The sequence below is a fragment of the Mastigoproctus giganteus genome, chromosome 1 (genome assembly GCF_048544385.1).
Source record: "Mastigoproctus giganteus isolate SK-2022 chromosome 1, ASM4854438v1, whole genome shotgun sequence".
In the NCBI taxonomy this organism is placed as follows: Eukaryota; Metazoa; Arthropoda; class Arachnida; order Uropygi; family Thelyphonidae; genus Mastigoproctus; species Mastigoproctus giganteus.
Window position 1 is genome coordinate 247,946,546 of NC_143575.1, and position 26,722 is coordinate 247,973,267.

General features: G+C 32.0%; 1 protein-coding gene across 1 annotated transcript in view; it reads right to left on the reverse strand.

Annotated features, from left to right (window-relative positions):
* Nucleotides 1-1,014: 1,014 nt before the first annotated feature.
* Nucleotides 1,015-26,722, reverse strand: part of LOC150091735 (motile sperm domain-containing protein 2-like) — a 167,708-nt gene continuing 142,000 nt past the window's right edge. The window contains exons 16-17 of the mRNA XM_090369523.1: nt 25,694-25,793; nt 1,015-1,110 (exon numbers count right to left, since the gene is read on the reverse strand). Of these exons, the coding sequence (XP_090225649.1) occupies nt 1,015-1,110; nt 25,694-25,793 (196 nt within the window). The remainder of the gene's footprint in view (nt 1,111-25,693; nt 25,794-26,722) is intronic.

Genomic DNA, 26,722 nt, shown 5'->3' on the forward strand with positions numbered 1-26,722 from the left:
ATGCAAAATATTACTCTAATAATAAGGAATCAAGAACATTTTCTTATATTGATCACCTTTATGATGTAGCTAACCGTTTACAATGGAATTCTGGATAAGGTAGGCACATAAAGCAGACAAACCATTTACTGAACCTAGAACTCCTAAGTTCAACAACCTCTGCAAAATTATTTTAGCTTAAGAATTTTTTCCACCAAGTTTATCATGCTAGTCAGAAGATTCTTCCAAGGAGCATACATATGCTTCTCCAAATCACTATACTAAAGAAACAAAATCCTACATAACCTTTATTTAGAGAGCTCCTTACATAGTATAAAACATGTTGACTTTAATCTGACAGCATTCCAGTACCATCTAACACACACAAACAAAATTAAGAACACTAACATACACACAATATAATGAATTGTTAATTGTTTTGCAGTACCTTACATTAATCATTTCCAATGTTTTGTAGTGGACAGGAATTATTAGCCCTTCATTCAGCATATATAGGAACCTATAATACATACTATAATTATTAACTAATAGTAATAACTAATGTTAAGTACATACATCAGTCCTATTACTTGCATACCACTTTCAAGGTTCCTACTGAATTGTTTTTGTTTCCTTTACATAAGGCCAGGATTATGGTGATACACAGCAATTATTTTGACACCTGATCCTTTTTTAAAAAATGTGCCCCCCCACCTGTCCCCACTTTGTATTGCTACGGCCTTGTGCTGAGGTAAGATCTTTTGTGTATAATATCTTCCATTTGGTATTATTTTGCATTACTACATACATCTTTGTTTTAGCAAATAAATGCTGTCAAACTGATTAACCTGTGAGCATGCACATGGCAATTGACTCTCCTAACAGTGTTCTCAGAACATTTTCAAACAAAAGGAATAATCCTAGCTTGCTGAGTACCTTCATATTAAATTATAGTATTTGTTTTGGTAATAATACCACACCTTCACCTGCTGTGGTATTATTACCAAAACAAAAAGACAAGTCACAAGTCAAAATTCATAAAACTGTTTCTTTCTGGTTAGTCTCAAGAGTTTTGAAAGATGCCATTATTTCATAATTCCTGCAGTATTCAGAAGGCAACTGTGCAATAAGCTGTGAAAAATGATAAAGTAACTTACATTATGTCAGTTTTCTGGAGATAGTTCACCATCTTGTTTATATCATCAATTTATAGAAGCTTGAATATTCTACTTGTGTTCCAACAGCAATAGTAATTATAAACAAGTTAAAGAGTAGCTTTTTTATTTGCTTATATGACGAGGCATCCTTCAAACCATTCCATAGAAAGTGCCAGATTTTTATTAAAAAATAAAATGGAATGATTTTAGATAAACTACCTAAAAATAACTGTTAAGCTATGAATGTGAAAGTTTACATTTATGATGGAAACAATACAATACCATTTTTGACATTTTCTGTAATGAATGAAAGTTTTCGCAAGCTGCCACGTTATAAACATTGAGAGTTGTGGGGAGGGAATTAAAAATATTGAGTATGTCAGGTATGACTATAAACAACTGTTGTAAAATATATGGATAAAAATGAATTTCTGCTAAGTTCTAAAATGTATGTTGACTAACTGACCTCACATCATACCTAAGCTGAAGCCTTCTTCAAAGACCTGCCAATAACAATCACATGTAATGGTGGTGATTAGGAAAATAGAAGGAACAATTCCTATGGTTGAAACAGTGGACTATACTCTTTGTTTTTGCAGATATCATGGCATCCTCATTAATGTGCTTGAATTTTCCTTTGCCTGCATTTGTATATCGTATTTGTTAATGCAATCATATGGGTGAAAATGAGCTAAAAAGATGTGGAATTAAAGGATTTCCTTCAAAAATCACAGAAATTAACCAGAAAAATCAATATTAAACTCTGGTATAAAAGAACCTTATACAGAAAAATTATCAAATCTTTTCTGTTAGGATCTTACTAGTTCATTATCATGACAACCAATTTTTGCAGCAGATATGTCATAGATTTGTAAGGACTTTGCATAAATGCTTTATTAACATTTACACTGTTCTGTAATCTTGCTATTCTCTTTATACGAACAATGCCTTTCTTATTTTTGAACTTCCCTATAAATTTCCTAGAAATCACTCTGCACTGCTCTATACTACACTAGCAATAGAATGAAATGTTTTCACGATAAGCACACACTGCTCTGGTATATACACCATCTTGTCAAGCAATGTGTTACCACTAGTGGAAATGCATTCTCCAAGTCTACTGTACTAATTATTGTGTTGTACATTAAGTATATCAAAAAATATAAAATTTAAACTAAATTATCTATTTTAATTGACCCTGTACTAAATACTTACTAAGTACTCAATATATAATGGAGCAACAAAAAAGTATTGGTCAATAATACAGAAATGGATAAGTTCAATGTAATCTAAAAAAAAAAAAAAAAACTGATAGGAGTATAACAGAAAATTGGAGTCATCTGTATATACCAACTCAAATTTAAACTCCATTATCATAAAAATAAAAAAAATCTACTGGCCAAAAACAGAATGGTGAAAACAAACAGCAGACACTTTCAAATTATCATGTGCTTTTTAGACACAACATCAGTGCATAAATATTCTCAGTCCAGGGAGGGAACAGAGTTCACAGTCACAAATATTCAAAAACACTGAAGAGTTAACCCTGGCCTCCAATATTTTCTGAAAAAAAAAAAAAAACTGATAGGAGTATAACAGAAGATTGGAGTCATCTGAAAATTAATTTTTCAAGCACCTTCCCCATCACAGCAAGATATATTCACTTTCAGATAATTTTTCAGCAAACTGATGGTGAAGAGATACAAACTGTAAGAGTCCATTAGCCCACATCATTTTCAATCATATGGATCATTTGCTTCCATTGAAGACTGAGGCTGGATACTTGGCATTAAGGCTTAAAGTTCAATTAGAGACAATTACTGTTATTTGTGGGTTTACTTAAGTTGTTAATATCTTTTTAAATTGCATGGCATTACCAGAACTTATGCCAGAACAGCTGTTTCAAAGCTTATTGACTTATGATCTGGTAAGTGGTTTCTATTAGTGTATGGAAGTAAAATTTCCATTTAAACACAATGACCTTTATATCTGCCAGCTAATGAGAATCCAGTAACTTCAAAATATGTCCTGGCAGTGTCTCAGATTTTAAATATATATATATATCAAATTCACCTGTTCAGGTGAAGCTATAGAATTTAAAATGATATATTGACAAATTATGCAGAATGGTAGATAATGATATTTGTTCTTTAAGATAAACATAAGCCCAAATCTTAATGAAGAGTACTTTGCTCCAGTCTTCAATGGGAGCAGAATAATCTTCATGATTGAAAATCAAATGCAATAAAGCATCTAAATTATTTTGTTCTCATACTATATTTACATTATTAATAACCGATATCAATTTTGAAAGTTAATAAGGTTATCTAAAGCCTGCTAATTTATTCAAAAACATTTTTGGACAAATGAGCCAAAAATTTTTATACAAATATTTCAACACATTGAAGAGAAGGGGGAAAAAAAAGGCTGAATTATTTGATCATGCTATTATTCAATTACGTGCAAATAAAACTGAGCCTAATACACAAAATTGTTATATCCACCTATCGTAATCTTTTTATATTACAAATACAGATGTGCACCTAGTTAATTAGGCTCCAAATGACACAGAATACCCTCAAAGAATTATTAAAAACAATTAACATTTTGACAAAGAAAATCTATTTGATAATATTCATGAGAAAAATACAAACAATCAAAGCTAAATACACAAAATTACTTTATGTGAATAAAGTTTATAATTCTCTTCTGAACATTACCAGATATAAATTTATAGCTAGCTTCCATATACAATAGAAAAACACTCATTACTTAATCCTAATTAACATCATTTCAGCTTTTAATATTGGGCATTTTATTTAACTTACAAATCAGATCTACAATTTGGTCAGTGAAGGAAAGGTTGAGAATGCAGGGCAACAGTTTGTTCCATTACAAACTGTAGTCCTGAATTCTCTGTGATCAAACTGAACAGTTAACTTATTGGAATGAGATACAATGCTATCTGAATTTTAAAGATGTTAAAACTACAGATAGAAGAAACAACTAAGTGCAACTGTTCATAAGGTAAACATTAGAAATTAATCTAATAACTTGAATGTCAGAAGCACATATTTCTCCTAATTTAGAACTTCAGAAGAATTTGTATCCTACCATGGTGTTCAGAAATGAGAGGTATCCATATTGTTTTAATTAATATGTTGTGCTTAGAGAATTATAGCCTGAAAAGATTTGTTGTCCAAATAACAATCACAAATGAGATAAACTTTTCAAAGATAGCTCAGCTCAGAGGCATTATCTTTATAAAGAAGTTATTAATCTCATTTGTAATATGTTATGCTTGAAGTCTAGCCAAGGAGGTTTCTGAATAAAACATTAAGAAATCAAAAGTTTCTGCCATACCTTCACAGATTTGGAATAAATTGTCTTATATTTTAATTACTTTTTTTTTTTTTTTTTTTTTTTTAAGAAAATGGGGATAAGACAACTTTTCAGAAAAACATTTTATTATTACATTGTTTTTATAAATTACTTGGTTTCATAATTTATTCACTTTTAATTAATAACTGATGATTGTTATATAATCATTATAAATGATCATTCTTATTTCACAGCACTGCATATTTAAACAAAATGTTTTCAGTATGACAATGTTGAAGTTATGAGCTATGTAGAATTCTTTTAGGATCTCATTCTAACAATGGAATGTTCATTCAGTAGAATGGGCCTCTATATTGAGATTTTTGTTATTGCAGGTAAGTGGAGGTTGAGAACTGTTATTTTCTGATTTGATGTCAAGTGAATAAAAATCTAATTAAACATAACAGAAATGTCCATGCACAAAAACAATCTCTCAATTTGTGTTGGGCAACTGACCTTGAATGGTATTGCACTACAAATAAACAACACTTCTTTCAAGAAGTATATTACTATATGTTTATAATGAAGTGCCACCACTATAACAGTTCATTTGATAGTTATAGCCAACTCTTTAGAGGATGACCTGGCATTCCATATACAGTATAATAACCCAGTGGCAACTTAAATTGCAATTTGAGTGATGACAAAGCAGTGGTGCTGATTATGAATAAATAGCAATAAATAGGAACTTTATTGTCAAAATACCATTTAATTACAACCAGTAACAGTTAAATAAAATAAGGTATCACATAAATTTGACTTCTCTTATCCTGAAAATAATATATACTTGATTTTTGAATGCCAGGAATATAGATTTTTTTTTTTTCAAACTGGGCAATAATGTGCAAGGTTTCAAACAATCACATTTACAATAAATGTTGATATTCATTTCATGATAGAAAACTGTATCTGGTGGCTTACAACGTAGAAAGGTAGAACATAGAAGAGTATAACCTCAACAGCTAATGATTAAATAAAATTAAAAAATATGAATCATATCATAATATAACAATTAACCCCTCAAAAGATAAAATCAACAAAAATATGTTAAAAAAAAAAATTGGGAGAATAAATATTTATTTCATAAAGCAATGAAAACAACGTGTGTGTGTGTGTGTGTGAGAGAGAGAAAGACAGAAATATCTGTACCATCAAAACAGAAGTACTGCTATCTTTCTTAAGGTACTGGGGATGCCTCTTTTTAAATATTTGAGTAAAATAATGTAATTAACTTGCTTCCCCTAAAATGATATAGTAAAGAGGAATACATTCCTCTTTGCTATACCAAAGAAAAATTAAAAGGTAAAACCCATCTGCAATTCATTTTCATATATTTTTCAGTGAAAAAGACAACTGATATCAGTCTTTACCTGCAACATATTAACATCAAAGAAAACTGCAATAAGAAGAGGAGGGATAAGTGCTGATATTTGCAAGCCCAAACATAATGCTAAGATTTATTTCAAATAATATTTTTATAAGATAGTAATCTCTAGCTCTCTAATCACAACCATAAATCTAAGTTCGATCACGTTAACGAAGTTGAAAAGCTGGATCATACTCTGGAATTGAGAGTAATTTTGTACCATTCCAATGGACGGGCAATGTTGCTTACTTCCTGTTTATTTTTTCAACTGCTGGTGGTTATAGTTACAGTGAACAAATCAGACATGCATATAGAAGTCATAGTAAATAGTGGTGAAATTTGAATGAATAACACCTAGACATGCAAAAACAAACTCCGCAAGGAAACAAGTGATATAGGATAGCATCATAAGCTGTTTACTAAGATAAAAGTTAGTTGTTTTTTTCATTCTAAATATTTTATTATATTATTTATTCTACAGGAATAACTAATGCTAATAATACAGGTTATCCATTTATTGTGCAGCCCATTGGTCAACAGTGAGTACTGAGGTGCTACACATAAACAGAACAATGTCACTGAATATGTAGCGAGATATTTTTAAAAAAGTGGTAGAAGGTTTCATAATTAGAAATTAGTACAGTGGATTCTGGTTATTTGGGCCACCAGGTAATCGGGGCAGCTGTTTATTTGGGGCAAATCTTAAAAAACAGAACCAATCGAGAAAATAGCCACGGTTTACTTCGCTTAATTGGGACAGCATGCCGCTTAATCGGGGCAGGAGACCGCAGCATTGGAGATTACCCTACGATTGTCTCCGACGGTACCACATGGTTCGGTCGAAATTCTGGAGGTCACAACCATAAAACAATTAGCAGTCACCTGTTTATTGGGCTTTTGTGTTAGTGAAATCTGTCATAAACGGACAGTAAACTTGATCTTACTGAATTTGCAATAATACCGACAGCTGGAATTCTGTGGGTTATTATGGTGAAATGTGTTTACACTTCCATGAAATCTTCAATCATATAAAAAAATTAATTTTCAGATCTTCTCTTCATTCCTATTTTTAAAGCTTTGTAACTCGTTACTCCGTTCTCACTTGCGCGTATTGTGTTACTTGCAATTTGTGTGTGCTGTGTTCTTTGTTATTGATTGCTTATCTTTTTACTGTTTTAAATTTTAACCCCCACCCACAAATGTCAGTAAACAGAAATATCAACTAGTTCAATGTACATATTACAGTACATATTAATTATTCCAATTATAACATAATTCTTCTGATTGTAACGTATCATTTAATTTTTTAATTAGTAAGGTAATAAAGGGTAAATTTGTGCTTAACATATCTTTGCTTTTATAGCCTGTGTTAATATTCCTCCTATTTTCGCTAATTAGAATCGCTGTTTAATAGAATTAAAATTCAATTCACAAATGTGATCACAACGACCGGGACTTACTGCACATCATATAGTGAACAGTACTTTACTATGGTGACTCCATCGTAATGTGATTGTACAGGGAACCAATTGTAAAGGGGGGTACATTGTATTTTTAACTATTTACGTGAAACTTTGGATAATTGGATTAATCCGGCCAAAATGCACTAGTCCCGATGTGTCCCAAATAACCAGAATGGACTGTATTTGGGGATCAGTACAGCATTTATTACTGCAATGCCTTAGCAAGGGTTTTCCTGAGAAGATTGTGTTTATTTTTGTAATGTCACAAAAAATTTAGTAGTAAGTATATAAAATTTAGTAGTAAATCAGCCTATACCAAATAAGATTGAAGCAAAACGTTGAGAACTGCATTTGCTCCACTGATGAACATATCCTTCATAGAGTATGAAGGATATGTTCATCAGTGGACATATCCTTCATAGAATAGCATCAAATAATGAGTGAATGCATGTCTATACAAATTAAGGTGGAGACGTTCAGCATGTTCTACAGCAATTTTAATTAATTTCTATATTCATTCTTAATAAAATTGTGGAATTACAAAATGTGGTTGTTGTTGTAGGGTTTTAGGAGCGTCAGCAACTAAGGCCATATATTGCTCTGTGTATATTGTCTATAAATTAGATGTGTTCTGAGGTTGGTTTGCTGGTCAAAAAACCAGTTTCCAGGAGAAATACCATGCTACCCACACCTGAGACAGCCTAACTCAGCCATTGTGAAAAAGGCCCATAAAAATTCCTTCTTTATGTCACGGACAGGACTTGAGCTCAGGTCAAGTCCTGTCAGTGACATAAAGTGCTACCGACGAGGGTGTGGAATTACAAAATAGGTTACATTTTATTTGGATATATACACTATACTATGCTATATATTTAACATAACCAGAACATTACAATACACTCAAAGACACATTTAGATTAACTAAGAATTCTGAAGTTTCTTGGATTTCAGAATGCTTCAAAAACAAATTAATGCTTTTAAGAAGAGTAGAAGATTGCTCAAATATATAAATTCAGAAAAGAGTAAATGGATAGATAAAGCAGTACAAATACAGTTGATATCAAATAAATGCAAATGGGTAAAAACCTTTTAAGAAATCAAAACAAAATATTACTTAAGCTTTGAAAAAAAAACTAAACTTAATCATGCACAAAATAAACTATATATCAATAAAATTAATGAAATTCAATATAAAAACAAAGCACAAAAACCTTATCTTAAATAGAACATAAAATGTATACTGTAAAAAATTATCACAAATCATCCAGACTGGCTGATGGTGAATTAAGCTTCTGGATATTTTCCATATTTGCACATCAAAGTTCTATTATGTACAACTCCTATTATTTGCTATAAAAGTGAAGGTAAGCAAAACGAGTAATGAGATTGCTATACATAGTAAACTATTAAAAAAAAAATATATATATATATATATATATATATATGAATGTTAGTTAAGTTGAATATCACAAATTCTGAATATTACTACTCTCTGAACAAGTCATCTTAGCTGTAAAATGAAACAAAATTCTACAAATAAAAATATTTAATATGACACTTTCTTATAACTGTAATAATACTGACTTATGTAGATTATGAATTTACAAATTAGCCTGTTAATTTGTAAATCATAACACAATGGTCAAACCTTCAAAAGCTTTTTTTTAAATAACCTTTTCATTATATTACCCATTATGACACTCCAATGTTTTCTGATTCATAGACCTTCTTTGTGGATTTCTAATAAAAGCTTTGAAGGGCATCCTTTATAGTTTAGAAAAACTATTTGTCGTTTATAATAATGGGTTTATTAAATTATTAATAACTGCTCAAATGAGTTTACAATTAACAGAGATATTAAACTACAGAAACCTTTGAAAAAAGAAAATGGCCATGTGTTATAGGCTACCTTTTAAGCCCTTCCTCACTGGGGAAGGGCTTAAAAAAAAAAAAACACAAGAAGTCTAAACTTTCACTTTACATAACTTTCTTCATAACTTCAAGTCTTGCAATGACTAAAATGCATTCAAACCCTTTGGCATCAGAAATAAAATGAAAAAAGGTTCTTAATCTTGAAAATTTTTGGTGCACTGGCTACTCTGCCTCAGTATACTAGTTCCTCTAGTATTCTAGATAGTTTTGTGTATGTTTTGTTCATTGGTTAATCTGAACATTGTTCAGGATTACAATCCAGCAGTAATTGATTTTTATTTCAATTTTATAGAAAATCTAGCCTGTTAAGTAATAATTTATATTTAATTTATGAAATATTTAATATTTCTTATAACTATGGTTAATACAAGGTCATTTAAAAATAACACAGTACATTATTCACACTGGAATTGTGTGAATTTTGCTTTTAAGTCTGAATCTTATTGCTTCAAATACTTAGCATAGCTTGTTAAGAATTTGAAGGGTACTTATAAGCAGGGCTGCCCAGAGATACAAGTGAGCTGGGAAGCTATATAGGGTGCCTGGAAGGACAATATAAGGATGATTCTCTAAATAATACTCAAAAACAATATATACTATTTATATTTTATTTTTCATGTCTATCTCAATGGTCTTGATTAAAGTAAACACAAAATATGACTTTTCACTTGGGAATGAAGTTTTTGCTGGTGGAGCACAGAAAGAGATTTGGAGGGCAGAAAGCTACAAAAAATTAGATTTAGCTTTGCTGTCACTTAATAAAAAAAAGAATTAAAAGTATTTCAATGCCAAAAGGTCACAATCCAAATTCCTTAAACTTGAGTGCAATGAAACCTATTCAAAGGAAGTTTATTTTCTGGATCTGAGAAGGAGAAAAGGGAAATGAAGGTTCTTAATAAACAATCTTTGACAGGTCTATGGATGAAACAGAACAGAGAACAGTGTTCTCTGTAGTAAGCAGATTTTTATTGTTTAATGTTTATTACATGACAGAACATCAGTGAAGTCTAAAGTAAGTACAGCTTCTTTGTTTGTAAATTTTTCAACAAAAACTCATGTAATAACCAAACATTCTGCTTTTTTATTGAAAAAAAAAAATTCTCTCAACTTTTTAACTGAATTAATTAAAAATACTTTAAGATATATAAATACCAAATGGCCAACACTAACCAATTTATATTTTGTCAGTTATAAATGATCTAACTACAAAATCAATATTATTCTTCATAACATTTTTGTACCCACAACATTTTCTGCAAAATTGCTCAATTTGTTTTTTCTGTAATCATCTCTGCAACCTCATATTTCCATTCATTCCATCATATTTTTTATCTTTAACTTATATATTTATGTAAATATAAGTGCATATTTCATAAAATTCAATCCTATTTCTTATAACTTCATTCTTACATTTTCAGTAACCATACCCCTGATTAAACTTAGTAGTTACCAATATTGTAAAAGAAAATTGGAACTGGAGAAGGAAGTTCAAAAATGGCAGAAAATTTCAGATTTTCTTACAACAAATACTGTTTTGCAGTTGCAAGAAAATGTAGTTATAATTGATGGCCACCCATCATCACTTTCTAACTCCAGTGGTCTACACAAAGCCAAAATACCATAAAAGCTATAACAGAAAATATAAGTATTGCAGCAGGAGATCCTTTGTCATCACTCTCTAGCCATACTCTTCCTGGTAATGACATTACCAAAGAAGCTACATCCAAACCAAAATATCAAAACATATCAGCTTGGATGACAAAATTAACCAATGTGGAAATAGATCACCTATATTATGCAGTCCAACAACTGTACAATGATTGCAGTTTTTCCACTTCATTGTACAGAAAAGTAAATAATGGAGAATTATATTTAAGAAAATATTATATTCCCAAAATTATTTACACAGCATTTTTTTAAGTTTAGTTGAATTGCTTGGTAGCTACAACTTAGGCGCCTCAGTAGCCAGGTGGGCAGGAGCAGCAGTGCATAGCACATGCTTCTTGATTAGACCGTGGTTTAAGCCCATGCGCACCAAATATGGAGGATGCGGAAAGGTCAGGGAATGACCATTGCATATCCCTGGTGCAATATGGCTTTAGTTGCTAATGCTCCTAAAAACCAAATAACAACAAACAGCTACAACTTAGTTTTATGACAGAAATAAACATCTCTGCTGAGTTGTTCCAAAAAAACCATGTTTACTACTGTAGGAAAACAATCCAAAACACACTAAAAAAATATACTTGGGGATTTAACTTGTATAAAAATATTAGAGTGGGCTATAAGGGCAAAGTATTATGGCATTATTGTAGATTGTACCATTGAGGAAAATAATGTTGAGCAACTTTTGTTTACTTGAAGATTCTTTGATCTTGAAGTATCGGAAGTAAAAGAACACTTTAAAACCTATCAGTCTGTAATAGAAATAACTGGATCGGGAATATAAGAAGCCATAGTTGATATATTAGAGAAACATCATTTAAACATTGGTGACTGTCGAGGTCAGGGCTACATCAATGGATCAAATATGAAAGGGGCAGAAAATGGAATCCGAGCAAGAATTGTAAATTCTTATCTACAAGCATTTTATATGCCATGCAGATGTCATTTATTAAATTTATTAATTGGGGATGCCATGAAGAGTTCAGTAACAGTGGTATAATTTTTTGGCATTATTCAAAGACTGTAATCTTGTCTCTTTCCCATCATGGTGGAGTATCGTGATGGGGAAGAGACAAGATTACAAGAGACATTAAAATATTAACATCAAAACCACTGTGTGAAACATAGTGAGGATGCAGACTGCATTGCATTAAAAACTGAAATAGTGCCAATAAGAAATGCTTTAACAGAACTGTTTGGAAAAAATTTAGATTCAAAATTTATATCTGAAGCATGCTCACTTGTCAAAAAAACTGGAGGATTTTCAATTTAATTTTTAACATCATCTGTATAGTATGATGCTTTATCAAAAATAAATCTAAGCAATGAAATGATTCAGATTTAAGCAGTGAGATGTTGGAAAAAATGTTACATATTCTTAGATGTACTGACACATAAGGTATAAATCAACAACTGAATCAGCAACACTATTAGCAATAGCATTAGGAGCAGAACATAAATTTAAAGTTACACGAATGACTGGGAAATTTTTTTTAAAAACCATATTTTTAACATTATCAATCAGACAATAATTTCAACGTCAAATCATTTTTCAAAAATGCAGGAGTTTTACAAAACATGGGGTTCTTAATTAATTTAAAAAACAACTCAATCATGGACATATTATTCAAGAAATGTTTAAATCTTCACACTTTTTTAATGATGAAAAGAGAGCACTTCAGAAGTACTATATTTCATCAATTCACACAACTTACATTACATTATTGCCCAAACTATGGGTCACACTGTGAATACTGCTAACCAAACCAGTAACTGTTCCAGGCTGTGAGAAGTTTTAGTATATTAAAATTGACAAAAACATATCTTTTTTTCAAGTATGCAACATTAATGACTAAATTACTTAGCAATTTTATCCACTGAAAATGATATTGTAGAAACACTGAATTTTGATGAAGCAATTTATACATTTGCTGAACTGAAGAAAGAAGGCAAAAAAGAAGTGCTTTACTTGTCAAAAATTAAAAATATCGTTTCTTTAAACAATTATTGTATTTAATTTTGGATTTTGGTGATATAATAGTCGTATAGTTGTACTAATATAATATGATAACAAGTGATCTAATGTAATGATGTAATACAGCTTAAAGAAAACTAACAATACAACATAATAATGTAATATAATATAATATAATATAATAAAGTAGTTGCACTCTTTAGGTCCCTAAAAGACCATTTTTATTAATAAAATATTACTGTTATGCCATACATTATATTAGCATCTTCCATGAATTTTTATTATTTAATATTTTTAAAATATCCTACAACAATTATATTTGAATTTCTCCTGTATGTCTATTTATTTTTGTTATTCTTTTACTGAATATATAAAATTAAATGTGACATAAAATCAACATTTCAGGGGAAATGTCCTTAAAATGATTGAAATAAGAAATTACATACAGAGTAACAGAAATAAAAATGAATCACATTTACAGAGGGAAATATGACAAAATTCATTATCTGACTGCTACTATATAATTTTTGCAGCAAAGATGGATTTATACATCACTAATCAATACTGAGGCATCCCGTAGCTTAGTGGTCAGGAGCGGGAGTACAGTAGCATACGCTCTTTGAATAGACCGGGATTCAAGCACATAACTGCTAAATACGGTCAACCTGCCAGCCCGCACTGGACCAGCATGGCAGATTATAGTCCATTTCCCTCAATATGAATCGTTCAGGAAGCTTCCATCCTGCAGTAGATGGATATTGATTAAAGTTTATCTTTATTCAATATTGAAGGGCACACTGAAAATTTTTACCTAGGGTACCAAGAAATCTTGGACCAGCACTGCTTGCAGGTGATCACAAGTACAACTGCTGACTAATTTCTATGTAACAGATGCAGTGAGTGTGATGATCTGAACTTAAAGCTTGTGCAGTATCAGAAGTTATTGAATAAGTGAGTTTATGTTTTGGTGCAGAATAAAACCAAGGCTTCAGCAACAACTCAGTGTCTAGTGATGCATGATGGGATACACTAGTTCAGGCCCCACACAAACTAGGGACAATCAAGAGCATACTATGTTGGCTCAACAGGAGGTAGTTTTATTAATGATTTAGCATAATCAGAATATCTGCCTGGTACAACAATCCAACGTAACCAACTGAAAGGGGATTCAAAATTTGCACAACCCAAAATTAAAGAGCTAATTTCTTTCATTTTGGATTGTTTTGTAAGAATTGCATATTGAATCAAATTGTAACCTAACAGTTACTGTTCTACACATGGATGAATAAGACACTGAATATGCAGCAAACCTCTACATGCAGAACAGTACTTATTAGGTAGCACTTACACAAACTCTACCAGTTTGTTTATGATTATGCCAAAATCAGAATATATTTTATAGTGGAACAATACTTTTGCTCAAATTCATATGTGATCAACACCAAATTTCAAGAAAAATATCCAGATTCAATGGTAACAAAGAAATCAAAAATTTCATGACAACGCGCACATATCAACACCCTTCGCTGCTGAGATGAGGGGGGGGGGTGATTAAGATTTTAATTAACATCTATTGCTGTTGCCAAAAATAAATAAATAACCACACTTAGAAGACTTGCATTGCAAATAGGTATGTGTTATTCAAGTATGCAAAGGGCTGTTAAAAATTAGGCTTTATTTAATATTTTCTTATTTATTGCATAATCTAATACTTAAAAGAATAAATAAATTTTAATTATGAATATTTGTGTTGCACAAATTTTGAATCACCCTAGAGATATCGATTCTCAAGGGAACTAATGAGGTTTTGCTTACACATAGGAATTAAGGACAATTTTGAGTTAGAGCTAAATGCAATTATTTGCAATCCTAGCCAGGCACAACACAACAAGAGCAATTTTACAATGAAAGCCTTGATTAATTGTAGTCTTGAGGAACTTTGTAAGGCTTTTGGGAAAAAATATTTTCAGTGTAGTGCACTCTAGTTATTAGGAAGGCACGTTTGCACTCCCCTTCAGGAATAATCAATTATCAGTTATGTATGCGAAAGGAAGTGATGAAAGCAATATGATAAGTTAGTGAAGGCAAAAATGATAATTACAAGGGATACATCAAGAGAATGATGCATTTCTAGTAATGCAAAATAAAAACAGATTTAGCAAACTACACAACAGAAGAAGGCAATATGGGACATAGAGTGATAGGCAATTTGGTTTAATACAATAATTGCAGGTTGATTTGTAATAAAAACAGAGTGGATTAGACGGGTAAAGTCTAAGCATGAGAAATCACTAGCAATGGGAGACAAGAATGGAGAAAAAGTTTCACTCTAAGTAAATACCAAGAGAAAAAGAGTAAACCTAATAGGACCTTTTCTCAACAAAATGGCACAATCGTAGATAATCTTGATCAGCCTTTTTCAAACTATGCTCAGCAGAGCCCTTGGATTCCTCCATAGTTATCTGGTGCTCCGCAAGGAAATTTTAGAATGTTAATATATTTTTCTAAAACTATAAAATTGAATCAGAATACATCGTGCATAAAAGTAAATTTGGCCTTTTCTGAGTGACCTTGGACTGTCAATGTGTGTATTACATATGTAAAGATCTGGTGCTAGTGACAGACTGTTTCTATTTTTAGTGTTTTTTTTTTTTTTTTTTATTATTATTATTAAGGCTCCAGAATGTTTTTTCTTTCTGATGCGGGGCTCCACATGTCTAAAAAGTTTGGGAACTCCTGATCTAGATGATGTCATTGCTGCAGTGGATAGATACTTTGTGTTAGTCTTCACAACAGAAAACTCCTTTTGAGCTGGAGGCTATTGTACTAGTGTAATTCAGCACTGCTGGAAATAAATACTGATATTATTAAGGGCAGTCTAATAATAAAAAATAAATAAAAAATAAAAAAAAAATGCTGCATTTAAAAGTGGATAAAGTCCCATGTGTTGATGGTATGTTCCCGGTCATATTGAAAGAACTACAAAAGCAATGATGTAGTTCTCAAACCTTTAAAGTTAATCATGGGATCATAAATGGTCTAGCAATTACTCCCCATGGCAAAGCCATATATACCCAGATAGAATAATTGAAGATGAAATGATATTTTCTTTTCCAGATAGCCAAAAGGTTTGAAAGCCACATAGAGCACTACATGACTCAAGAAGTACAAAGACAGTTATGAGGATAAACGTTCTGACGTTTTTGCCACTGAGAAAGAATTTAAAGGTAATTCATAATGCATAATACATAACTGTCAACTTTTGACTTTCAAAAAGCCAAAGATCAAATAACTGTAAGCAGGAAGAAAACAGATTTTCTGGTCAAAACAGGAGCTTTTTTACCAAAAGCAAGATTTCTTTACAAAAAAAAAAAAAAAAAAAGACAAAAAGATTTTTTTGGAAAAGGCAGAAGATTTTTTTAAAGTCCACTGGGCACTAAAAATTTTATTTTACTAATAACATACACGCATCAGATTAAAATACACCACAGGATTGCTTACCAGTATAGCATAGCTTCACCAGAAAGAGGTCTTAAACTTTTTTTTTTTCCTCCTGGATAATCTCTCACACTCAGCACTGCTATACTGGTAAAAAAATCCTGTGGGTGTACTTTATTCTAAAATGTGTACGTTGTGGCTTGAGATAATCTGAACATTATATTTCATGCTTCCTTCTACACCTGTCAGTTTCCAAACCAAAGTACATCAATTCAGTAGACTTTTGACTGCTGTAAGAAAACATGCTCTGGTCGTAGGAATGCATGATAGAAAATCATGCTGGCTGCCAAATTATGTTCACAATTTATCAAATTTATTCATAATCATACAGCTTCTGCAATGAGTGCATTAAATATTTGAAGTTGTAAAATTTCATTGGGTTATATTAGCACACTACTGATTAGTTTGTCATTCACCGACTTGCTTTGAAAGCCATTATGAGAGAGAGAGAGAGAGAGAGAGAAAATCAGCTCCCATATCATGCTTACATTGGAAATGAAAGACCACCTGCATAATACAGCTTACCTTTTTCTGGTTAAGCGAACAATTACAGCAAACTATTCTAAGATGTTTTGTATTCATTAATGAAAATAACTATATAATATCAGTGTAGATACACCATAGTTTACCCATAAATTTAAACTATGTATGTAGTGTAAAAGGCATTGTCTTAATTGTATCTCATATTGTGGCTGCCTTCACAACAAGATACCAGGTATTGCACTACTTTGAATAAGTAATGCTTCTTTAGTAGAGAAGACTACTGTTAGTTGTTCTCAGTGGATAACACACCACCCAGACGACACCGTTTCAAAGCTGTTGGCCTATCATTGGTGGGTGGGTGGGCAGGTACCCTGGTAATGCAACATGCCATCACAGTTGCAAAGTGATTCTACAATATGAGAGATGCCAAATGGTGTACAGATGTATTTAAAGATGAAATGCGCAAGGCATAATTATATATGGGTTTTTAAGTAATTAACTATATGAAGAGAAGGGCAACAAGATTAGTGAATGGTACAAAGGGTTGCTCTTACGAAGAAAGGCTTAAGTTTGCAAATTACAGTGTCTGGAGACTAGGTACCTGCGAGGTGATCTGATTGAAGTGTATAAAGCCTTGAATGGTTTGAGCATGTTCAATGCTGATGGGATTCTTCCTCTTGCTCAGAATAATTACCTGAGAGGGCATAAATTCAAATCGAGGAAAGACAGATGTAGGATAGATGTGCAGAAGTTTGCCTTTAGCCAGCGGGTAGTTGGTTGGTGGAACAGACTTCCATCCCTTGTTGTGGAAGTTGATAGCCTAAATAAATTTAAGGCTGGGCTGGACAGGTATTTGGAACGAACAGAGGGGTGAAAGATGCTGCATAAGCATCATGTGCCTCTACTAATGCTAATATAATAGCATCTTGCATCATGTGCTTCTACTAATGCTAATATAATAATCGGTGTAGATACACCATAGTTTATCCATAAATTATAAACTATGTATGTAGTGTAAAAGGCATCGTCATAATTGTATCTCATATTGTGGCTGCCTTCACAAAGAGGTTACCAGGGTACCTGCCCACCCACCGATGATAGGCCAACAGCTTTGAAATGGTGCCATCTGGGTGGTGGTATCCACTAAGAATAAATAACAGTAGTCTTCTCTACTAGAGAAGTATTACTTATTCAAAGTAGTGCAGTACCTAGTATCTCGTTATTATTTGTTTGTTAGTTATTTGGTTTTTAGGAGCATTAGCAACTAAGGCCATATTGCTCCAGGGATATGCGGTGGTCATTCCCTGACTTTTCTGCATCCTCCATATTTGGTGGTCACGGCCTTGAACCCTGGTCTAATCAAGAAGCGTGTGCTACGCACTGCTGCTGCTCCTGCCCACCTGGCTACGGAGGTGCTGTATCTCGTGAAGGCAGCCACAATATGAGATACAATTAAGACTATGCCTTTTACACTACACACATAGTTTAAATTTATGGGTAAACTATGGTGTATCTACACTGATATTATATAGTTAATTACTTAAAAACCCATATATAATTATACCTTGTGCATTTCATCTTTAAATACATTAATGAAAATAAGAAATTCACTTTTTTTTTTAATTCTCTTTTTAATGTAGTTTTATCTTTATGCAAAAAAAAGAGGGGAAAAAAAACAGGATCGAACTTACACCATTGCAGAAAGACAGAGAAACTATGTTACTGTGTTGCAACAGAGAAGGGTTAAATAAAATCAGAAAGACTCTCCATCGTAATCATGGAGAGTTGGCAGCTATGATAATATTTCTTTTCTTCTTTGCATATAGTTGGTTATTAATTAAATTACATCTAAATATTTCTATAATTTAATATCTTCACACAATATATGGCAAGGTTGCTACAGTTTGGTTGGGATTGCCTACCAACATAAATAAATAAATAAAAATAAAAAATGTAAGCACATCTGAGCAGTTATTAGTTTAATAATCCCTTATCTCATGTTCAGTGAAATGTTTTTCAAACCTCCATGGATATTATTTTTCAGCACCACACAGAATGGTGGTACTGAAATAGATATGAAATATACAATTACTTAGGGATTATTGCAATATACACTTATTCTAATTTAATACAGCATTTGAAATTATCTAAAACATCAATTCACAAAAATTGGTGAACTGATGCTGTTTATGAGGTCAGTACCACATGAGGATCACCAAAATGAAATAGCATATAAATTTTATAATTTTAAATACTAATTAAAATAACAAGAATTTAAAATTCTGACAAAATTTTAGAGTGGCCACCATGACTAAATCATGACTTAGTTAGACAATGATGCCCTAAATAACTGATAGTTTAATTGTCAATCCTGTTCAATGGTTTCCATGTGTACCATATTGTAGTTATAGCTTCATTAGTAGATTACTAAGACAATTTGGAAAACACTCACAGATTCCCCTAGAAATACCCAGTAATCCCACAAACAACAGTTTGGAAATCACAGAACATATTTAACACATATCATACTGTGTTAAAGGTGTAACAGCCAGTGAACTATAAGTTTAGTATGAACACTAAGTTATGGTTTAAATATATCAAAGAAGAGGAGACTATTTTATCATGATGCCCTAAATAATCACATAAGTGATATGCTCCATAGCTTCTGTTTCAATATGTTAAAAAAAATTACATTTCAATAAGAAAATTCATATCAATGTATTCATTTATAAAGTTTATATTAAAATTTATATATGTAAAAATTTATAATAATATTACAAAATCATTTTTAATATTTTTGATGAATGTGGATGCCTATTATCAATTAACTATAATATTCTTACAGTTATACTGATTACATTATCTTGCTTTTATAAGATTTCTCATTTCTACTATTGCAGATAATTCAGAACTAAACTGCAGTAGTCACTGTTAGTACTCACATAATTATATCATTTCAACCATGTTATTTTTGAGAAAATTTGATGCATTAAATTTAAAAACAAAAATGAATTTATTATAAATTTTACTATATTACATAAAAATGAAAGATTTTATAAATTTATATCAAATTCATGTGTATTTCTGTGGTTGCTGATTTATTCTCCAACATTAGATGCTATTATTTTTCAGATAACTTAAGAGCATTTCAGTATCTTATTCTGTTATTTTCAGAGCAAAAAAAAAAAAAAAAAAAAATTTCAAGAATGCAAATTTAACTTTCATTCACCTCCAACTCAAATATAAACTTAATTGTGTGTTGAACTTATCAGGCCTGGACACCAGCCATGGCTTGCTATAACATACTCTCTTTCCAAGGTGACAAAATAGTATTTGAGGCTTATATTGCCTGCAAAACATCTGATAAATTCTGTACTTTGGATGGTGACAGATCTGTACCATGGGCAGGACGGTTTTTTTTTTTAAATTCTTTCCATAAGTATTCAAGTAGGTTGAGATATAGAGAGTTAGCCAGTCAGATAAAGCTGACAAAGTCCTTTAAGTGATCCTTAACCATGTATGCACATTGTACTTCTCAAAAATACCATCACCTTTGGGGAACAAGAGCATCCAATCTGCAACAACATTTGGGCTGACTTCAATTCTTAAGTATTGCTGCACATATATCACAAGGTACCAATGAATCAAAAAACCTCCTCTTAACCATAATGTTGCCACCATCAAGTTTATATTGTCTCTTTAGTGGAAGGAGTATTTGTATTTCTGCAAGACATAAGTGTATTACAAATTTACATAATTAATGCATTAGCACCAGAACTATATAAAATCACTAGTTACTCATTAATTATAACAATCATAGTACCACTTAGTTCAACAAATGAAAGTGTTTCAAGAGTATTTGTTTAATTAGTTAACTAGCTAATTAGTTAAGCACCTACTACTGGTACTGTAAAATGCCTATTCATTCCATGAAAAATGTATATATTTTCAAAAATAAAAAAATAATAATTTACATCCTTTACCATTGTTGAGACTTCAGAATTTATGTACTAAACACATATGAATATATATCACAAAGAATACCAACTCCAAGAGAAGAGATGATATCCTAAATAACAGTTTAGTTGTCCAAAAATAAGCTTTGATTATATATAACTACCTTGGTTACTGAAATAAGCTGCATTTCCTGAATTCTTTTTTTGTTGTTTATTCTAATCAAGTAAGATGAGTGTATATAAACATTTCATTTTCACTAAAAAATAACCAATATTAGATTGTCAGTGTAACGTACATGAAATTCAATTCTAAGTAATGGCAGAATTAGCTGAGAGTTATACAAAATATAATTAGGCATATAATACAATAATGTTTTCTTCACTATAAAAATATATTTATAGTATAAATATATACACATTTATAATGACTACCTTCTTTCCCTCCATCTTCAATATATTTCTTAAATTCCTTGATTGATAATGTCATTCATCAAAAATATTTCATCACACACCAATTCTTAAGTTTCTAAGTCACACCATCAGAATTATCTGAGCCAGTAAAAATGACATATCTATATTTAACTATAGGTAATGAAAAACTCAGGAATGTTCGCCTGAATGACAGTGATCACGAAAATGAAAGAAATCCATGTTTACATACTGCATAAGGTATAGAACTGACACAAAACATATGAAATATAAGAGATAAAGTGACACTTTTTGTTTCTGTTGTATGGCTTTTTGCATAGTTTCAATCTGTTCCATCTGAAACACAATAATAAAATTATATATTAATGTAGCCCAGTAGTAACCATAATTTTTAGATAACATAATATATACACACTGTATGTTATGATAAACTAACAGCAATTTCATTAATACTCTTAAGTACGTATCACTCAAAAAGCAAACATATTGCATATACAGTGTGTGTGTGCACACACACACACAAAATTGAAAATAAAATTTGTAGGAAGTCTATTTTAACTACAGAAAAACCTCGTAAACCTGATGGGAAAAAATTCACTGGTTTCAATTAAAGATAGTGGAGATCAATATGAATGCCCTCTCACCATGCAGCTGGTTATGAGTATAGAAAATGCAGAATGCATTATCATTTGAACTTTTGATCGATTCTCATAGTTCAGACATTTTCAGTGGTTGATTGTAAGGCACAGTTAAGTAGATATTAAAGTTTATATTTTTCTGCTGTATTTTTAATTCTTTGAAAATAAGGATCACATGTAGTTGTTGCATATACATTAGAAAATGCTTCTTTCAAGGGTACTTGCAATTCTGTATGAAGAAGACAGTTCTTGTCCATTTCAGATCATGATTCGGAGGAAAATTGAGGAAACTGGCTACTGAGTTGACTGACTTTTTTTTTTTTTTCCCCAGATTGGTCGGGGATCTGAATCTTTATTGATTGAGGAAGCAGATTTAATCCAAGATTCTCTTTTGGCATGTTTTCTTATATAACAAGCCTTTGCTCTTATTTTCTTGTATACAATGAGATAGTCAGTGGTAGGACACCTACAGAATTTATTCTCAGCTTTATTTTATTTTATTACTTTTTTGCAGGCCTCATTCCACCGCTGTTTGGCATGCTTATATTTCTGGGCAGAGTATTGCAGCATAGCAATGGTGGCTGCTTATAGCATTTGATGTGTGATATGCTCATAAACAGAGGCAATGGGATAATGGATGACTTATTCATTAAATGAGGCATGCAGTTTGAAATTGACCAAATATGTCTTGGAAAATTTCCACCTCTTGTGATGCTCTTATAGTGAATTTACTGTTTGCATCCTGCAGATTATGGGGTATTGATCCCTACTGAGAGGATCATTTAATACTGTGTACTCAAAATTCAAAATTAAGTTTGCAAAACAGACAGTGGGATCATTGAGGATCATTAGAAGCTATCAAATATTGAGTGTGCCTGGGATGGAGTAAGAAAACTTTATAGCCTAAGAATTTAGTGGGGACAGTGGTATGAATGATTTGGTAAATTTGTTTCAGGAAGCCCATGGTCCTTGTGGATACATGGGAAAAAAACCATACTGTTAATCGTTAGACAGAACAACAAAAAGATTTACAGAATAAAAATCTAAAAATCCTTCTTCCAGGGACTGCTAAAGTCATTCCAAATTTTAGCAGTCCCTGGTAGAAGGCTTAAAATGGTCAGGCATATCCATTTTTCTATATATCTTGTTCAAGGTGGCAACATTAAAGTAATTAAGGTTTTAAGTCGAATTTTTAAAAGCACTGTGTGTGGAGATTGCTGTTATCACTGGGAAATGAGGTTGGGCAGTAACAAGCAATAACTGAAGAATGGAGGAAAATGACTCATAATTGTGTCATCTGTGATGAGAACCTAATATAATAGACTCATGCACATTAGCTTTCATCTCTGTGAATTTGAGGCCAGTTGTATGCTTATTATCTTTGTTTTTCATCATATAAAATGGGTTTTTGACAATCAATATGATGAAACAATACCACTTGGTTTGTGAATTTTTCACACTTTTACAAAATTTTTTATGTGCATAGACATTTTACACCAAAATCACAATGCCATTATATTACAAATATTGGCCAAGCATATTTATTGTCACTGATACAGATGTCATTACAGAGATCAGGACAGAAACTAAGTACTACATGTATGCCGAATATCATGCTATGTAAACATTATCTATCTGATTGAAAAGAAAGAAGAGCAGGCTATAACAAAGCCTGCTTTTTCTATCTCATAAAAATTTCAGTTTATTAAAGAAGCAGCATAAATAAATTAGCATGAGACATGCTTGACAAATATTTTTAAGGAAACCATGCATGCATGGATAAAAGGTCGTCCTATTCCTATGACACAAACCAATAAGAATGAACTGCCCAATCCTAATTAAGAGGATCTAACGGAAGATCCAAATTACACATTCCAAGAGTAGAAAGGACCATACCTAACTGCCTAATGATAAATATGGGCTATAAGACTGGATTGCTAATTTGGTAAATAAGTAGGGCAAACTCCCCAGTAGAAATGAGCATATCAGTAACACAGGAGTGGTAACTTCCTCCAAAGTGATGTTACTTATCATACTATACCTGAGAATCACAGTTCACACCTCCAGCCCAAAAGTATTGAGTATAGTCCATCACCATCACAGAAGGCAGAATTACCACCCCCATACAGTACCCTTTTCCATAAAACCTCAGGTACCTACAGGAAATCAGAAGTCAGGCAGAGGACACAAGGAAGAAGAAAGCACATATCTATCTATAACTACACATTCTACTGACCCAGCCAGCTCATCAGAGGCACTGACTTTTCAAATCATTACAGAAGCATCTAGTTCTGCCATAACTGCCCCCCCTTCCTTTCAGCATGCTTGTAAGCAAAGATGACCTTCCAGCAATTATTTAAAGGGTTCTTCCTGAACACATGATCTCTTTGCCTCCACATTTACAGTGACCATTGTTTTCAGCTTGAAGCAGCATGCATTTCAAGTTTACAGTTTGAAAACCTGAAACGTCTTATTTTGCACAAATAAGGTTAATTAAAAACTAATTATTATTATGATATTACAATGCAGACACATTATGTTTTTTCATTGGACTACTGATCCTAAATTTAGAGATTATTCTCTTTAAGCTGTTTTAGGTGTGTAGAGCAGAAATCAAATGGTACATAAAGTTCTGAGTATATTATGTTTGAGACTAAACAGTAGGTTTATAAAATACCAACTCCAATGGGTCTTTATTCCATTTGTTAAACTGAGAAGCTTGCTGTGACACCTTTTGAGTTTTGTTTTATATTTCCTTTTCTGGTTTAGGCTTTTTTAGTAAGTAGAACCATTTCAATCAGCAATGGTTAAATTTATTTAAGTCACATGGATATGAAGATTTGTGCCATAGCATGAATATTTCTTTCTGTGATATGATGTGGTGTTAATTTGGGCTAAATTTTTCTAAAACTATGATTATGAAATGTTTAAGCATTTCAAAATTCAACTTCACATTCAATGCTACAATCAATCCTATCAGGTTTTTCATTCATTTGAAAATTATTAATATCAGATCTGTGCTGGTGTATTCTCATATACAATTTATTGCTAGTTTGCTCTTTTATTTTGTTTAACACATGTAAGATGTAATAAGATAGAAAATATTTGCAAAATAGAGGATACATAAATGGACATGAGACAATTTGCTGTTACATAATTTTAATTTATTATATTCATTGCAGTCAGACAGCATGTTAGAACCTTAGCACTAGACAGCATATGTATAGTGCAGTTATAAAATAAGTAAATTGTGAAAATGGAGTAAACTGTAAATTCATAAGGTATATCAATGAAGGTTGTTACAAAAGGGGAAAGGAAAAGAAATGTGTTTTTTTTTGCACACGCACACACAACATTTTAAAATTGCAAAATTTTCAACTTGAAGTGTGTTATCTATCCATTCACATTCATCATTAAATGACATTAGACATTCAAACATTCAGCACAAAATTCAAGATTCTGAGATTTCTCTCCGATTACATTAAACTTTCTGTTTATACTCTTGAGATGGCCAAATGGTACGAGGAGTTCACGAGATAGAAAATATAAGATCATCACTGTATTTAACAGTTATGTGAGCTAGAACCATAGTCAACTCAAACACATGTACTACTCAGCCATGGCTTGGCTTCTTTTATATCCTTTGCCAGTGTTGTCTTATCACACCATCATATTAAGTGAAATATAGTTTCTCAAAATGCTTTAAACAGTACATACTATCTTACAATTAGAACTTAAAAAATGGTATTAAAGTCATAAAATACATCTTACTCTTGATTTCATATTTGTTAAGGCACTGTTGATGCTGTTTAAAGAATTCTGTAATTCAAATGTAAGTGTTGTAGAAGGACTCTCTGTTACACACTGTAGCCTAGAATAAACAAAAAAATTTAATTACTTCAAGAAATTCAGTAATAATATTAGAAATGCTTTTAATTTTTATGTATTAATTAAATTTATACACATACTGTACAGTATGGAAACTAATAGAATTTTCTTTTTCACATCTAGTAAAATGTTTTGTGCACACATTTTACCAGAAAACTTACCCTAATGTAAATACACTGTACCATTCTTTTCTAAAAAAAAAAAAAACCTGTTTTATTAGAGTTCTCCACTGGTTTAGGTTTTACAAAGTTATTGCTGGTACAGGAATCCTGTAACCTCGAAAAAACACTATATTTTTAATTTAACTGTCCAAGGGGATATTCCTTTGTGCAACCTCTTAAGGACAGAGCTACTGGTGAAAACACTTTTGATGTTATAAACATATAGGCTCAATGTCCACGTTTGCAGATGATACAAAGGTTGGCAGGGTTGTTAATGACAGTATGCTACTCCAACTGGATCTAGATAAGTTGGGCAAATGGGCTGAGAAGTGGACTGAAGTTTAATATTAACAAATGCATATAGGTAGCAATAACCCAAGAGAAATGTACCAACTGTGTGGCACTACACTCAGGGAAGTGGAAAGTGAAAAAGACCTGGAGGTAATTGTGCAGTCAGATATGACGTTTGGTTTTTTAGGAGCATTAGCAACTAAGGCCATACTGCTCCGGGATATGCGGTGGTCATTCCCTGACCTTTCCGCATTCTCCGTATTTGGTGGTCACGGGCTCAAACCCGGTCTAATCAAGAAGCGTGTGCTATGCGCTGCTGCTCCTGCCCACCCGGCTACGGAGGTGCCTAGTCAGATATGAAGTTTGCTGAGCAGTGCATATGGGCTGCCAGGGCAGGTCATGGAGTCTTGTCAATGATATATAGGAATTTTGCTAGCAGGGAGAGGGAGGTGATTATTCT